The sequence below is a fragment of the Phoxinus phoxinus genome (assembly GCF_949152265.1).
Source record: "Phoxinus phoxinus genome assembly, chromosome: 4".
NCBI lineage: Eukaryota > Metazoa > Chordata > Actinopteri > Cypriniformes > Leuciscidae > Phoxinus > Phoxinus phoxinus.
This window is the reverse complement of record NC_136879.1, coordinates 25,908,906-25,927,562: the sequence shown is the minus strand read 5'-3', so window position 1 is coordinate 25,927,562 and position 18,657 is coordinate 25,908,906. Positions and strand designations below refer to the sequence as shown.

At 38.9% G+C, this 18,657-nt stretch overlaps 1 protein-coding gene across 3 annotated transcripts in view; it reads left to right on the top strand.

Annotated features, from left to right (window-relative positions):
- Window positions 1–18,657, top strand: part of nova2 (NOVA alternative splicing regulator 2) — a 51,758-nt gene that overhangs the window by 24,470 nt on the left and 8,631 nt on the right. For all 3 annotated transcript variants that reach the window (XM_079611468.1, XM_079611469.1, XM_079611467.1), the window contains one exon: window positions 12,069–12,235. In XM_079611468.1, coding sequence (XP_079467594.1) covers window positions 12,069–12,235 — 167 coding nt within the window. The remainder of the gene's footprint in view (window positions 1–12,068; window positions 12,236–18,657) is intronic.

The window sequence follows — 18,657 nt, the reverse complement described above, 5'->3', positions numbered from 1 at the left end:
TTTGCTGATTGCTAATTGCTATTTGCTTCTCAGCTATCGCCAAAGCCAAATGTTCCCCAAAACATTTAGTTGATGCACCACTTGGGCTTTCCCTAAAAAACTTCAAGCAAATAAGCATGGATAAAACACATTAAAAAGATTCCTGTTTGTCTTTAACTGCTAATCTCTCAGTTTTAAGGTTTTAAGGGGGGGAGATCCACACGTGCACTGAAGACTTCACAATCAGTGCTTTCAACCTTCATACCCACTGTTTCACCTCCCTTGCCCACGCAGGACAGGTGCAGGCAGAGGGGGCAGCGTTTCAGAGCCTCCTTTGTCATGAAATGTTAGCACTTTACTGCACAGGGTTTGGCTGGCCAGAGCCAGGAGCTCTATGCCAAATTTCAGGAAGGAGGATGAAGGCCAAGTCAATTGTGAAGACACCCACACCCTTTAACCGAAGAAACAAGCGTAATGCTTCTGTGTTCCTAACGGGGAGCTTCTTCATTCGGAGTGGCGTTTGCTAACTCCTGAAAATCCCTCAGCAGAGCTGAATAATGGCTCTGGTTACGTATGCATTTTGGCAGCCGCAGCTAAATGAAACTTCTCCTGACAGGCAGTGCTGATCACATCCTTTTAGACATGAGCTGTAGGTTTACCTAAGGCGGCCTAAAGGGGCTTTGGAGCTGAATCCTAATTGTACAGCAAGTCAAGCGACTCTCGGTTGTGTCTGTAGAGCTGCACTAGCTGACTGGCGTAGTGGAGACCTGAGGCACACTGCTCTTGACATGATTGTCTGTGCTGCAGGGTTGTGCATTGTTCACAATTAAATTGAGAATGTCTTTTAAATTCTTGTTTACTTTCTAAATTTGAATTGACTTGAAAGTGAAGTAGCAAACAGGATGCACAATTGCAGTTTGAATCCAAATGTAAGGAAGTGAAATTCATATAATACATTTTTAAGGAGAAAAGCAAAATGAGACAATTGCAATACATTTCAATTTTAAATTGCATCTGCAATAGAGTGCAACAGCTGAGTTCCGGAAGTAAAAATGCCATTAATTTTCTCCAAAGGGGAATTGATATTTTACAATAACTTATAAACTATTAAAGACAGACCCACTATGAGTTACGAGGTTGTTAATTAACGGTATATGCTTTTGTTGAAGTCATGTATTTTTGAAATAATTGTTTAACAGCTGGCATCCTGGTGGGAAATTACATTACCCATGTTTCTGCCAAAAATGAAATCTCTTCCAATCAGAGAATAGATCAAATCACACCAAGGCTGCATCAGAAATGGCATACTTCCCTAGTAGGCAAAAAACAGTATATGACAAAGGAAGTATGTCCGGATTCATAACTGAGTTGGCAGAAAGTACCCGGATGATTTGCTTCTTCAAACCAGTATATATATATATATATATATATATATATATATATATATATATATATATATATATATATATATATATGAATATTTTGCAATAAATGTAAACTTTCAGTTTTATATTTATCCATATTTTTTTTAATTGATTGTCATTCGCAATGCTTCATGGGATTATAATTATTTCCCTTATTGAAGCTGTTCAATACACATTCTTGTACCTTTGTCCCTTCAATTACTTTTTTGCTTCAAATCAAAGTTTGTTGTGATTCACCTCGTAACTGGTAGGTTTGGTTCATGACCTTGATCACTTTAACGAAGACTTTTTTTAAAAATCCCTATGCGAAAAATAATGTAAAGAATACCGGAACTGTTCTCTGTTCTATTCCAGAACTGTTCTGTTCTCTTCTGGTCATTACAGGTCAAATTTCAGTTCAACTTCTTGTGCGGTGTAGCCAATTCATTTCAGATTTAGACTTTGATTTGAAAAGGAGCCAATTCTTCAATCCAACCCAACCGACATTTGAGAAGTGACGTGGCTGCTTCTTGGACCGCCAGCTCTGTATTACACAAACGCCTTCTGTCTGCACATCTGCATGCACACATGCGAGATCCATTCATATGTTGGCAATTGCATTCAGTGCATGTTCATTTCAAGCACTCTGTATTTCTGCATGCCTGTAAGTATATTCTCATGGTGCTGAGAGCCTTAAAAGGCGGTGGGGGTGTCTCATTTTCAGGTTGACTTCTCCGGCCTTGCTTGGCTCCTCAACCCCATTGCGTCACTCGAATTCCAGCTGTACGAAATGGGGAACAGATTGTGTGCATGATGTAAAACGGCAGGCATTCTCCCGTTGCTATGGATAAGGTCAACTGTTGAGTAAACTCAAGCAGATTAATACACATTATGAAAAGTAGAAAACTGAAAACATGGCACTGGAGAATAAAAACAGAAAGCTCTTCTAGTGGTCTCTTGTAGCAGACAAATAAATAAATAAAAGAAGTTAGTGGTAAAGGGTTGCGATAAGGAGTGGGCTGGAAACTGAATCTTGGCTCAGGGTTCGGAGACACTGAAAGCGCTGATAAAGAACCAGAGCAGAAAGCTGGCCCTGGACCTTCAGGCCTCGGCGCCTCAATCGGCTCGGAAGAGATGACTCACAGGCCAGTGGAGCACGCCCAGACCGGAGAGGACTCTTAGCAATTAGCAGTGCTTGGACATGACAGCGTTGGAGGAAAGCGGCAGCAGGTTTGGATGTTCTTGTAGGTTGTTTGGGGCAGCCATGCCAGCTGACCCAATCTGCCTATCGTTCAGGCGGGCAATGTTTAGACATCTTTGATGGACAGCAGGCAAGCCGAGACAGGTGTGTGTTGGGCTCCGAGCACTTGTGTGGAACCCAATACCTCCGCAGGGAGATGCGCTCAACGAGTTGAGGACACGGAGTATGTGGACGGGAAAAGCATTTAAATGCAGATTTAAGAAGGAAGTGTTTTGAGAGTGGCAAACAGGCTATGCTACGTTAGCTTTCTGATATTGTAGTAATAATAATGCCAAGCTTTCCTGTTGCACACACTAATCTTACTCTGTCAGCTTTTCTAATACGATTTTTCTGATGCCGTATACTTAATCCTCTTCCACTCTCATTAACTTGCACTTTATGGTTAGCAAAATGGGCTAATGTTGCTAGTCCACTGCTAAGTGTTTTTACTAAGATACTTGATTCAAAGTTCAACTCATTTTGCAAATGGAGCTCTCTTTGTTTGGTGCTTTCATATAGTCTCTCTCATATTATAAGGCACAGTGTTAATTTTCCAAGTTGCAGTCCCAGTTACACATTAGCAGCATTAGCATACAACTAGTTGTTTTTCCTTCCAATTTCTGTCCTTAGCTGATCATGTACCTGCTTTTGGTAACATAGCAAATTAGAAATATTAGAAAGGCACAAAAATCTGTAAGTAGACAAAACAGAGGGACTAATGGACATTTACCAAGTATCCCGAGAGTTTCGCGCCTCTTGTGGGGCTAACTGGAATGTGATGACAAAAGCAGTGTGACACAACCTCTCCATCATCTTGCTCGGTTTTCTCCTCTCTACAGCTTTCTTACAGCTTCATTATTCATATTAAAGGATGGAAAGAGGTAGAGGAAGGATCTTAATTGCGTCGTCCACACACTATGTACTGAATTATGGGGGCCAGTGGGTTACTCTCTTCTCTATACCCTAATGTAGATGACCATCAGTCACTGTTTGAATCATTTGTGCAAGCCTGGAATTCACACCAGCTCCAGTTACCACACCGGCCTTTAGAGATTGCAAATGCACTATGGGTTACCAGGCAGTGTACATGTGTGAGTTTGAGCGTGATAAAATCCCTGCTCTTATGGCTTAATTCAAGCACGTTTTGAAGTGAATTAATACATGGTGAAAAATGAAAAGAGTTGTTGTGTAGGTGTGCGACAAGCAAACAGTGTATTACTGCATGTGCATGTTGACACGCGGTGTCAGGCATTGTGCTCGGGTTAGCGTGCATTCAGTATAACAAGCTGTTAGACATGTGTTGGATCTGGCTGAGCAGTTTGGTTGCTCGTTACAATAAGTATGCTGGACCAAAGTGCTAACTTAACATTCACAAGATCCTCTTGAGGATAGATGGTTTTGATAAATCTTCTCAAACACGGATCCAATGGATTGACTAGAAACAATTAAAAATACACATAATCCCTCTCAAGTGTGTGGAAGGTCTGACTGAAACCATAGTCTGTGTAACACTTGAAATCATTTCAGCAGTAAATTCATTGGCTGTAAAGCAGGGTCGCCTCTAACAAGGAGCAAACACTAAAGCATCTATGGATTTTACACCTTCTCTCCGTTCCCCTGCAAGGCAAAGGCAACTGGTCTGTTTAAGCATCAGCAGTTGTAAATCAGGGGCTGTAACTCTTTCGAAAAAAGATCTGCTGAAAATACCTTTTGATATTTTTATTAGAAGACATAACTCATGCAGCTAGCGATGATGCAAACGCCAAAGTCGTGAGTGTTAAGTGAAGCGCTGCTCAGGCTAGTTTGTTAAACTTTCAGTTTGCGAGTTCGAGTTGCGAGTCAGAATGTGAGGTATTCGTCCAGAAATAACATCACATTCTTATTTGACTTATAGGTTTGTATGCAACAGATTTATGACAGTAAATAGCTGGTTGTGATCTTGAGGGCTTAGGTTTGCGAAATCTGAGTTTAAGAACCGAGTCACATAGGATTACAGACTGAAACGTCTTTTGAAACGACCCATTTTGGCAGTCGTGTCCCTTTCTTTCTTCTGTCCCTTGAGATTAGCCATCTCCAAATGCAGTTCCCTCTTCAGAAATCTGCATAACACACCCGTGGAGTTGGCCTCGGTTGCCTCTCGAGTCATTTCCTCATCAACAGTGAGTCAGTGTCTAAGCTCATGGACCCAGTCTTTATTTTTATTCGTTTCATATGTGAAATGTAAGAAATATATCCGGGAAGTCACTCGGTTAAACTAATGGAATTAGTTACAAGTATTTGCACACAAATTAAGATAATTCAAAGACATTACCTAACATTACACTTTTTTTTTTTAGATGTTAATAGAAAAACACTACACTACTTTAGATAAAAGTTTGGGGATAGTATTACTTTTTTTTTTTGGAAAGTACTTTTCCATTGTTACAAAAATATATATTTCAAATAATTAAAAATTCTATTTCAAAGAAATCTGAAAATAAAAATGTATCATGGTCTCCATAAAAAATGTTTCTTGAGCATCAAATCAGCGAATTAGAATGATTTCTGTAAGATCATGTGACACTGAAGACTGGGGTAATGATGCTGAAAATTCAGCTTTGCCATCACAGGAATAAATTCCATTTTAAAATAAAAAAATATTTTTAAGAGTTCATCAATTTTAAATGTTAATAATATTTCACAATATTATAGTTTTTTACTAGAGTTTTGATTAAATAAATGCAGCCTTGGTGATCATAACATAACATTTAAAAAATCGTACCGACCCCAAATACTTAACAGTAATGTAGGTAGGTTGCACATTTTTGAAAACAGTGATAACACAAACTATTTTGGATACTAAGGAGATTTTTTTTCAAATTATCTTTTAGTTTTTAATTATTTACGTTTTGCCATATGCTTCGTTTTTCATTATCTCACACTTGAGCACCACTTTGAAGAACATGTCTAGAGATCCTTGCTCTCTTTTTTTTTATTCTGTTCTATTCTTCCCAGCTGCTCATAAATGCAAGAATGCATGCTGTGTATGACTCAAGAACATTACGGAGGATTTTCAAGCTTGTATTACTCCAATAATGAATTTTATGGAATGGTCAAGGGGGCGTGACTAATTAATTTATTACATTTCTTAAATTGACAGCCCTAAATATATCGCTTCACATCTAAAATGCACAGATTACAGCGGTTGAGTAAAATATCCTCTTTTAAGCCAAAGTGGAAAAGCTCCCCAGAGCCTTTAAAACAGTGTTAGGCACCTGGCAGGAAAGTTTAGACCCCCCTTCCCATCTCCTACCTCTTTTTTCATTCTTCATCTTTCTTTTTAGAGAGTTTAGTTTCTCTCTGAGTAATGTTACCCCCTCTTTCCTCTCTTTATTGGTGGGTTGGACATATTGAATAAAGAATCTCTTTTGCTTTCCCTTTAATCGCGTTCCCTTCCTCACTGTGTTTCTTTCTCACTCACTGCATGTTGTTTTGTCTCTTGCTCTCTCTTTGTCCTTCTGTGAGGTCTTGGAGGGGTGTGCAGGAAGGTCTTGAGAGGGTGAGAGAGAACATTAGGGAAAAGATGAGGAAAGGATCCCAGCCCAGGCCAGGCATCTCTTCAGCTGTTTGCACGACATGGGCCCCGTATCCATGGCGACGTCACTATAGATGTGGGGGGCTGGGGACGGCTTAGGTCAAACTGAGGAAAAGAGGTGGACAAACCCGGCACTTCTCAATAAGAGTGACATCACTGAAGAGGAATTCACTCTTTCTTCCAGATCCTTTGTTATTCTTTGGAGACCCTTATATCCTTCCTCTGCTGTTTAGAGAGGCTTGTTGCATTGGAAAGGCAAAGCCGAACTGATTCAAGTTCATTTAAAAATGTGAATTCTGTCATCGTTTACTCGCCCTCATGTTGTTCTAAACCTGTATGACTTGCTTGTTTCTGTGGAAAACAAAAGAAGATATATTGAAAAGATTGTTTGTTTGTTTGTTTTATTCATACAATGAAAGTCAATAGGGCACAACGTTGTTTTGGACCCCATTAACTTTCATTATACGGACAAAAATAGTTGAAGAATTCTTCGAAATAACTTTTGTTGTTTTCCACAGAAAAAAAAAGAAAGTCATCAAGGTTTGGAACAAAGACTCAAGGAACAAAGGTTTGTTGGGGGAACTATCCCTTTAAGAAGACTTGGAAAGTGAGATTCCCATCTGCCCTAGTGACTGCTGACATGGGTTAGTTTAGGCCCATAAAAAAACGTCTGGATTTGGAGCGTCCATCCAGCCTGACAGACTATAAAATACCAGTTCAAACAGCATAAAGACATTTGAATGGAAACTCTTTCCGATTTTCCAATCTCCATCTTTCTTCTTCCTTTTTACTGTTCATGATTACATAAGCACATGCAACACCCCGTCCTTTCTGTTTTAAAATAAAAACACATTATGTCATTAGCAGCTGCCCCACAATATTTTCGGGGTCTGCCAGTTGCTGTGGTGATGTGTCTTATGTCATATGTCTGGACTGGCCCCATCCCAAACATTCATGTAGTTATTAACATAATGGTGCACACACTGACACCAACAGGACCCAGGTGTCCCCTGTTTTAATTTGCTCGTCTCTGCAGTCAACACTTCATCTTGTAGTGGGTGCTCCATGCTAAAACAATGGCCCATGTGCTCCTGAGGGACTCGTACGTGGAGGCTGCAATCAGCCGCCCTTTAATGGGCGGACAGGAAAATACGAGTCACTGAGGAAGGGAGATGGCTAGTTTTTTTATTCCCCCCAACCTCCCCAACTCATTCTTCCTCTCGCTCTCGTTTTCTCCCCCCCTTTTTTCTTTCTCCCAACACCAAAGCCAGGAAACATCTGTAACCTCGTCCACGGGCAGGGGCGTATATTCATGAAATCTCTAAGGCCGCTGTTGGCCTCTTTGGAGTGAGGCAATCAGGAAGCTTGACAAAATTTGCTCGTATTGAGATACGGCGTAGAGACGTTTCTTGGACAAGCCGTACGGTGTATATTCTGAAAGATTCTCCATGTGTCCCGGCAGCTGTTCTCATTTGTCATGTGGTACGCAGCAGTTTAATTGGTTATTGAGCCTGCTGTGGGCATTTCTATGGGTTCAGAGCCCAATCTGAAGCTTGTCAATCAATGGGTCAATCCGTCTAGCAGCTTTTGGTGTTGTGGGACTTGTGATCAGCATTTGTGATCTACATGACGGTGCACTATTCTGCCAATGGACAAGCTCTCGGCATCTGGTTTAGGAAACATCTACCTGCTCATTAATTTTTGGTAACACTTTTTAATTTACGGTCCAATTCTCAGTATTAACTAGTTGCTAATTACCATGCATATAACTTTTCTCTTTTCTTTTTTTTTAACACCATATTTTTTGGGGGGATTGATTATGGCGTCATTATCAACAGCAATTTGCACCAACACTGACTCTCCATCCGTAGCAGCAGCAGCAGAGATTAGAGGGCATTCAAACAGGACACTTTCTCCTTTTCAAACAGCTAGACAGAGCTGGAACAGAGTTTCTGCTAGACTATTTTTAACCTGACGCACCTTAAAAACGATGTCTGGCTATGGACATCCGTACATAGACCAACAAAATAATGCAGATCTATACACCTCTTTCCGCCATCCTTGAGTACTCAAGTAAACAAAATTACCAAAATATCCATCCTTGCTATGAGCCACCATGTTTCTGTTCACTCTCTAGATAATATGCAGGATCTAGGCATTACCTCACATTGCTGCACTGTTTACCAGGCTTAATTGGCTCTTCTTTTTTTTTAATGAGCTAACATCACATTCCATATAGTAGGCTACATGTTAATGTTTTGTTCATGCTCATGTGGTTTTGTTTAGTGGCCCTTATACTGTAGACTTACATTGTCTGTTTTGAAGTCATGATAGAGTTATTCTTTAGAAAAGTCTTCCAGACACTCCATTACTCACGCAACTACAGAAAACTGCCCCTCCTCTGTTGTACATGCTTTTGGGAAAAAGATTGCCATTCTTGTGAAGAAAGATAGGATAGCCCATGCAACAATAATAATAATGATGTTCTCAGTAGCTAAATAACCAAAGAGGAGCTCCATCTAGCAACAAGAACAAGGAATGAATGACTCATCGACTTAACAACTGTATAAAAACAATTTAGTATAAGAGTGAACAGCCAAGTAGGCATTCCCTAGGCAACTATATAAAACACCTCCGCACTGCCCAATACCTTTTCTTAGTTTTAATTCTTGGTCTGTATTGAAGCTTACTGTGTTTCCATAAACGCTACTAGCACAAAGCTCACACATATTCTAAAATCAAATGGTGATTAATAGATAGTCTCTGGCCTTTCTCTGTCTATATGGACAGAGACCAAACCCTTATTTTCAGAAGTTGCACAGTGACTCACAGTGGTCCATCAGAAATCATTCTAATATGCTGAATTATGCTCAAGAAACCTTTATTATTATCTTATTATATTATTCTGTTGAAAATGTTTCTACTACTTAATCTCAAACATTTGAACGGTAGTAGTTGTATGTATATACGCTCCATTCCAGTTTATGTTTGACCAATTCTCTCTCATTTAATAAGTAAATGTTGGTTAATTTTATATTGTCAACCAAATAATATAAAATATATTGTGTGTACATATACTATTGCCCAGCCTTACTATGTGCTGTGTCTTAATGAGGAGGCAGAGCGCTGTTGAGGGGGGTGTTTATGTGTTTGGATGGGTGGTAAAGCAAACTGCCCATCACTTTCAATGAGCTCCACGAGCAGAAACTTAAACGTGTGTCATAAAGTGTCCCGTCCATTTGCAAGAGGAAAGAAGATCCTCAGTGACCTCTTTCTAAAGACTCCCCCACCCCACCCCTTCCCCATATCCCGCTGAGTATCTCACAACAGACACATCACAACCTCTCCAGGAACTCTTCATCCAGGCAGTCAACACATCACATAAGCTTTCTGCTAGTACGCTATAACCTCGCCTGTGCAGCTATTTGGTATTTAACATGTTGAGTTCAACTAATGGCCATTGTGCGTGTATACCGTATACACCATAAACATAAGTAATGTTTCTAAACTAGTCCATCTCTGACAGTTGTTTGACTGGTGTTGTCCACACCCTACCCCCTCGTCTCCCTGCCAAAACAATGGTGATCTCTGGTCTAATAATCTACCACCCCGATTGGTCCGTCAAAGATTACTCTTGGGCCGCCAGCTGTCGGGAGCTCAGCAAAGCTTTTTTTTTCTTTTCTTTTTTGTAAGATCCCATCCATGATCCTGAGATTCCTCAGTACGAGCGTATTAACACGGCTTCATATAGCTAGTCTGGGACCAAACCCAATTATTTTCATGCTTGTAAACAATAGAAGGTTAAAGGAAACCGGAAAACCCTACTGCGCCGTGCCGATAAGGGCCGATTCTCTTCCCAGCCTCTCGGGAGCCAAGAGATCCTGGCTTCGGATCAGTCTGGTTGCGTTTTTTTCCCCTCTTCCCTTCTACTTTAGGCTTTTGTTTTTATTGCTGAATCTGAATGGCAACGTTTGACTGCCTCACTTATGGTGCAATGTGATTTTGTGTGGGTTTTGTAGGATAAATATCCCAGAAGCATGCTTTCAGGCAAATTGTTATAGTGTAGAAGGATTAGTAACCAATCAGAGAACCGCAGTCGGCTAACTCCTTTAGAGTCTGCACCAAAACACAGTTAATCAATGATGATTGTATGTGTGTGCATGCACTGAACCTCCTCATGTTTTGTAGGAGAGATGGTGGAACTGGAGTCGAATTGCCGATATTGTATCAGAATTAATTGAAAGTGGAGACTTTGGGGCGTCTAATGGAAGGCTTTCTGTGAATAGGCTGCCAAAAATAGTAGCTTTGCCAGGCGACTGTTATTGCAGCTGCTCCCATAACTTCAGTCTGCATGTACATAGATCCATGGTATTTACATGGGCAGATGCTTTAATGCTGCTTGTTTGCCTCCTAACACAATGTCTGTAGTCTCTCGTGTAATGTGATTGATAACCCAATGACTGACGGATTCAATCTCTGATAACAAATATTCTGATACTCTGTATGTGCCTGTCATACAAACAGTGCACTATAATATTATACCATTTAGTTCAGTAAAAACAGAAAGTGAGTCTTCTATTATCAGTCATTTCTGATTTTGTCAGCTGATGATATTTTATGCTGCTTCTATGTAAGGAAAAAAGCATTCCATCACCGTTTCAGTTCCAAACACCATCAATCGCAAAAACTTGCTGGACGACCTCAGTCGTACACCAGCAGCAGTAAAGCAACTATAGAAATGGGACATAATATGGGACATGGGACATAATATGCTTAGAAAGATTGCTAGGGAGCTTGAACATTTTTATAAGTGGATAAATTTTATAAAAAAACAATTTTAAAGTGGAAAGTCTTCAGTTCACATTCCTTCAGAAATCATTCTAATTTGCTGATTTGGTGCTCAAGAAACTTTTCTTATTATTATTTATCAATGTTAAATACAGTTTTGCTGTGTAATATGTTTGTAGAAACCTTGCATCCTTGGCCTTGCTGAATAAGATATCTTACTGACCCAAAACCTTTGAACAGTAGTGTATTATTCATTGGTCATCTGACTCTTCACATGTCAGAATTTCAAAAGATTTGGCCAATGTCAGTTTTAATTAAATTACATTTAGAATAATTGTTTACATATTTATATTTTATACCAGTGATGTCAAATTGATTAATCACATCAAAAATAAAAGTATGGGTGTATAAATATTATTATATTTATATCATATGTAGTATGTATGTGTGTTTGTGTACATGTATATTTATACACACACACACACACACACACACACACACACACACACACACACACACACACACACACACACACACACACACAAATTGAATATAAATGTTATATATCTATATGTGTATATTATATAAACAAAAAACTTTTATGTTAGATGTGATTAATTGCAATTAATTGATTTGACAGCACTAATATATATAAAATGTTATGTTCACATGTGCATATTTCAATGTGCAATAATTATATAGGGGTGGTTTATTATATTATATTTGATGACATGGCAATCGTCTTGGACGACTTGTTACCCACTGACCTAAACTGACATTACTAATTTAATCTGGAAGGGAAAGCGTTTGAGAATAAGTTTTTTTTGGCTGGTCATGTGATCTAAATATGGCTGCCCCCATGAGGTAACCTGAATGAATGTTTACTTTCAAAAAATCATTTTAAAAACAATTATTCATTTATTCACATGTAAAACATTTTATAATGAGCAACAACATGCTCCTTTGGCCCTCATCACCTCATCGCAGCACTGCGATTTTCTTAATCATTTTACAGCACTCTTTGGACAACATCTGTAAATCACACTGAGGTTAAACTGGAGTTCTCTTTGTGTGTGTCCTTCAGGAACAACAGAGCGTGTCTGCTTGATCCAGGGCACTGTAGAGGCGCTGAATAGCGTCCATGACTTCATCGCGGAGAAGGTGCGGGAGATGCCGCAGAGCGCTCAGAAAACAGAGCCAGTTAGTATACTTCAGCCACAGACCACAGTCAACCCTGACCGTGTCAAACAGGTGAGGCTTCACTTCCTTTAACTCATTATCCTTTAACTCATTATCTCCTCTCTATCCTTGCAGAATTGCAGAGCACATGCACAAGATTGTGAACTTCCTTTTTTAATTCATTCTATATTTAAATCAGATTTTTTTCCCCGCACTTCTAATTCCCATTTGATAAGTTGTAATAAAAAGCACAAGCAAACAGACAATGAATATAGCCACAGAATGAAATGAAGTGTGAGGAAGGACATTTTGGTTATATCATCCTTTCTAATAATCAGTGTTAACTCAGTCAAACAGGCCCCACTTGGTTTGGCCTTTGCATTATACAAGCAAACAAACTCTTGAAGATTCTGAGTGCGTTCCAATTAGACAAGTCATTGATTGCGTACCGGCTATCTGTTTAGGAGATTATCGCCATCGGTCACTTCATTATTATGGGCCATTGATCTGCTGGGCTCCTGCATTGTTGTCATCCACATCAATGATTCTTCTCCTTTATTTATCATTTGCTTAATTAAATCACCCTTAGGACAAAGAGACAGAGTTGGCTGTATTCATGAATAATTTACGACATGCTACCGTTTTCTGTTCTTAATTTTTAGTTAAGCCTGTCCATTAAGGAAGCTTCTTCTTTGTGCTTATTGAGCAGTTTCTGTGAAGACAGGGCCATAACCTGAATTCCTAGAACATAAGTCCAAGACGCGCACCCCTGCAGAGTTGCCGACCTAATTATTTATGCATGTAATTATAGGGCTTATCAGCGGAGCAACACATCTCAATTTAGTGCACACTATTGTCTCTGCTGGGACAGCATCACTGCATTCTGCTGCACTCTGCAATATGACAAACTATATTTGTATGATTATGATATATATACATACAGGGATGCCGAGAGTTTAGATTGTGGTGATATATTAAAAATGTCCAATATGTGGATGTACAGTTGAGCGTCCCAGTGCATCCATGAGATGTTTCTGCATAGTATGAAATCTATATATATATATACACTAAATATGATATATATTATATATACATAATATTAAGTCATTAATTTTTTTTTATTTTTATGTCAATATTTTGTTTCTGTTTTATTTCGTTTGGTACTAGATGATCTATCTTACTTTTCTCTGGTCAGAATTTTGCCAATGCCAGTCCGGTTTTGGCCACAGTGAGTTGTGATTGATGTCATATGATCTTGCATTGCCTTTGCGTTCTTTTCCAATTGTCACCACACGTGCGGCTGTCGTGGCATGTATCTCATTGCAGTGGACACTGATTGAGAGATAGAGGGCAAGAATTAAAGTCATATTAAGCGACAGCTGCTGATTTCGGGTCAGGAACGTCAACCACTGAGCCTGCAACCAAATGGTCAGGGCAGGAGCGCGACTGACACCTAACTTAATCCACCCACCCATCAGCACAGGAAATCAATCTGGTCATCTAGATGGCTCATTGTTATGGACGCCTCATTGTTTCCAACAGAGTTTGACTGAACTCAAATGTTGAAGTGCCAGCCTTCAGTGGCTTCCTCTTGTCAGCGCAGGTTTCCTCTGATCCTTTCCTCTGCCTGCTTCCCACATCCTGTTTTTCCTATCTACAAAGGAAATGGACCATTAAATGCAGAGGAATGCAAGAGTTCCTAATGTTGTCTATAGGTAGACACAGCGAATCAATGCAGTTGGCCATTTTCGTCACTGAAGAGCTGGCAGATGCTGTACATGTATATGCGAGCAAAATAATGCGCTTACTGCGTATCCGAACAAATCAATCCCTATGTAATTTATTCAACTGAAAATCTATAGTACTGCATATGGCAATTATAATAATTCACTAAGCAATAAAGAGAAAAGAAACGCATATTCTGGACGTTCATTAAAGCTTTGAAATTAATTTTTGAAGCTTATATTCACATAGTATTTATGAACATTTTGATTTGGCACAGGAACGCCATCAACGGTTCCTCCTGCTTCGCTTATGACTTTGAAAAATTGAACAATTTCTCTGTAATCTCTATTTCTACATCAAAGAGAAAAGAATGATTTTCTCCATGCATCACTGGCCTTTTTCATAATAACCCACAGCTTTACTTCTATTATATTGATCAGTGGGATTGCCTTAAGTGGCTGTGCTGTTTCAAACCATCCTTTCCCTTCACGACACCAGCAAAGCCAGCCTATTTAATTATCCTGCATCATGAATCTAATAAAATTTCTCATTGGAGCACTACGCCCGCACACACACACACACACACACACACACACACACACACACACACACACAGAGAGAGAGAGACAGCCAAGCGAAACACTGCAGTGTTCTCTGCTCATCTCCTAAATTAAAAGCGACATCAGGAAAATTGCTATAACGTCTAAAATTGAAGAAGGAAAAAAAAAAATCTCCCGCCCGATAGCCCGCACCTTCCCTCCCCTCCCTGCTCCGGTCTCTGGAGGGATGATGACTGGCTAAAATATTTTATGCCTTTTTTAACCTTCAAATCCATCAGCCGGCCAGGAAAAAGGTCACCGTCTCTCCACGGAGGATCGATCTAATTTCCAGAAGAGCCAATGGAGAGGGAGAGTCTTACACAACATTGGTTGTTGGACAAGGAAGTACATCCTCTAATGCTGGGCTCAAATCTCTTTTGGGTGAAGGAAAGGACAGATGCTGTCTGTGTTGTGTGTCTTTAGTATTTGCAGACTGGCAGTTATGTTAGTTGTTTGTTTATACAGTCACAGCGTGTTTGTGGAAAGCATGTGTGTATCTTACGCACACTTTCTTATGATTTCTACAGGGTTCTCACAGGGAAAATATCAGGGAATAGTGGTTTCCAGGTCTTGAAAAATCATGGAATTATTTATAATATTTATATTTTCTTCATTTATATAAAATAAAATACTTAATTGGCTAAAATACCTTTTTTGTGTGAGTGTTAACTAATTTTAGCTTTAAAATTGTTTAACAAATGTTTTTAACTAATTTTAAGACAATTTTATAGAAATTGCACTCAAATACCAACCCAAACATATATTCACTATAAAAATGTATTACTTAGTTTGTGATGTTAATAAACATTATTTTATAACTAGAAACACTAATAAGTCATAAAAATACTCTTCTCAATCTACAATATATGCAAAATAAAGCTCTGAAATCACATGTCCGATGGATGATACAAGAGGATATTAATAAGTCAGAATGTTGAGCATTATTATCAAGGATCATATTAGCTATTTCAGAAGAATTGACATGTCTATATCAAGTCTCACAGCAAGTGTCACACCTACCTTAAATACAGTTCGTCCCGTTGATATTGGACTGGGGTGATCTCATATTGTCTATGTGTGAGAGGATGTTCTCTATCCGAAGCTCGCACATCTCTAATCCTGAGCCAGACCCCTGGAGATATGAGTTGTAACATTCTTTGATGGATGCAGGACTTGAGCTGTCCGAAATGGCATAAAAATCAATAATAAATTAGATCTTCATTAAATATGCATTTGTAAGGCGCATACTTCAGTTTGGTGTTGCTCTGTGTTTGAGTTCTGAAGAGATCTGTGATGTTTCTGTGTCAAGACTAGATCATAATGTTCAGAATCCGATGGACATTTTCAGATGCAAGTGTATTTTATGTATATCCTTATTTAAATATCTAAACATATGTAAACATGCAAATAAGTGATATATGAGCTTCAAGGCAGTTTACCAAATTCTGTCAGAATTTACTCCCACTAATTTCTAGAGGTTGACCGATTGTGGATTTTAATGTTGGACTGCACTGGCCTATAATAGTTTTTAAAAGAGATGCAACCTTAATGTATTAATACATTTTGAAATGAACAATGAACAATACTTTTTATTAACCTCAAATGGACTCTTATTGTAAAGTGTTATCATTTCATATAAATCCAGTCATGCATAAAGATGGCCATCTTTATATCTACACAAAAGCCATAGCATTGAAATTAGATACATATATTATATGTATACTTTCACACTTGATTTGCCTCTATTTTAGAACACTTGATGATTATCTAATCAAAATAACAAAATATGTATTCGCCTACAGTGATGATAAAAAAAGAACTGAAATTAATGCATTCCTGATTTATTAATATATTTCTGTTGGCTGCATGACCATACAGTTTGCTTTCTCATGACACTAGCTTTAAATATGCAGCTTTTGGGAGCATCACTTGTGTGATTTTTGGTTATTTAATGCAGTCTAAAGAGCTGAGAGTTAAAACTATTTGTTTATATATGTAGTAAACGGGTATTTTGCAGTCATAAATACATGTTAATTGCTTTGATATGTCTAAAAAAATCCTTATTTTGAGCATCACCATGTCTAAAAGTAGAAAAACAAGAAATTTAATACCAGGTTAAATGAGTTCCTTGGCACTACAAATTCATTGAGAAGCTCAAATGGCGTAATCCCTTGCCCGTTGCATTTTGCTCTTGTGCTCAAAATATAAAACGACTTGCTGCGCCTGAGCCTGACAGAAAGAATTATAGAGAGTGAAAATTGAGAGTGTGACCACTCATACAGGACCCTCGCTAGCAAACAACAACCTCTCACGACAGTCATAAGACCAAGGTGAGAAGGAGGAGGAGGAGGACAGAGTGTTATTTTTAACTCGTATGGAGTCTTTTTTCCTTTCTTTGTCGATGCCAGCAGCCAGAGCACACAGGCAGATGCTGTACAGAGATGGGCGGCTAAGCCCGGGATCAGGAGACAGGCGATTAACCCAAAGGCAAGCGCTTAAGACTTCAAAGTGCAAACAGCTACGGCTCTAGAGTCAGGCACTGTTTCGGGGACAGAGGTTGGGAGGGGGGAAACAGTTGCTGTGTGCCCGAGTCGGGTGGGATGCGCCAGGGGTCACTGTTTGAGACCCCTTGTCACCTTCAGGACTGGGTACATTTTGCTGGCACATCAGTAGGACTCCACGATATACCGGAATAAAGTCGATATCGCGATATGGCTTAGTGTGATTGTCAAATCGTGCAGACTGCAATTTAATTAAATAAATATATGCGCTACCGGCTCCAGAGTGGCACTGCTCATCCACATCCCATGATGCAGTGCTTCACCGGTCAATGAGCTGTCTGCGTGCAAAGTGCCGAGTGAGTTTCACTCTGAAACCGGCAGCGCAGACATCCATTTGCCAGAAACCCGTCAAAATAAAAGCTTGATGGTTTTACGTTTGAAAATGAAGAAATTCAGGCGTAAATATTAGTATTGTAATTTTACAGTTGTACTTTTTTATGAAATATTAGATTTTCTTAGTTTATACAACAGGTACAATATTATATATTATGTTATTTAATAATAATAATTTTTTTTAAATCACAAATATTATTTTATTAAGTACTTAATTTTTCATTTGACAGTACATTAGTTACAGTACAATATTTTTCTTATTTAGTTTCATATAGCCTATTATTTAATGATAAAAACAAACTATTTTATACTGAATTGGTCAATAATAGTGGAAATGTACCATATGCAAACTCAAGTGAAGAGATATATTTCTTAACTGTTCACTTTGTTTACTGAAGGCTTGTGCTAGTTTTTGTAAATAGTAAATCCAAGTGTGAAAAAAATAATAATTTAAAAATCCCAAATCGTTCAGCCATAAAAGTATAGTTTGCACACAAAAAAAGTCTTCAGAATTAAACAAGAATTTGTTTAATTGCCATTTATTCATATTGCAATATACATATAGCAGAAAAAGTAAATTTCGCAAAGTTTTTTCCAATATCATGTAGCCCTAGTTGAAAGAGTTTAGAGGAAGTTTGAACTGCTTTTCTCAGTGGCAGAAGGTTTTTTATAATGTGCAGGCGGATACGAAGACTCCCGGGGCCTCATCTGCCCGTTCAGCAAAAACACACACAGAACGAGACTGTATCCTTTGATTAATTTGTGCTAGTCTCAGATGTTGCTCTCATTATTTTATTTTATGTATTATTTATTTTATTTTCTTAGCAGGAATAGAACAAAGTAACACAGTCTGCATAAGGAGTGCATACATGTCCTTCATGGCTGACCAATCTTTCATTGCCCATTACCCACAACCCCCTGCAGCATCCTCCCGACAATTCATCAAAGGCTTCTAGTCCCAGATGACTGGTGGCACAGCAGCAGCAGGCGTCTCTCTCTCTCTCTCTCTCTCTCTCTCTCTCTCTCTCTCTCTCTCTCTCTCTGTGTCTGTCTTGCCCTCTTTATTTCTCTGTCTCAGCCTCCTCTTCCGTTTACTCTTTTATAGATAGACGAAGCGGGCATCCACCTCCTCTAGCTCAGCACTTGGAAGCATTCAGTCAAATTAACTTGAATATGTGTCGACGCTGCTCGGTTCCTACCCAACAGGCTCGATTCTATCAGCACTTATCCTGCCAAATGCCATCATAGCAAATGATGGCATCATAAAGAAAGAGGC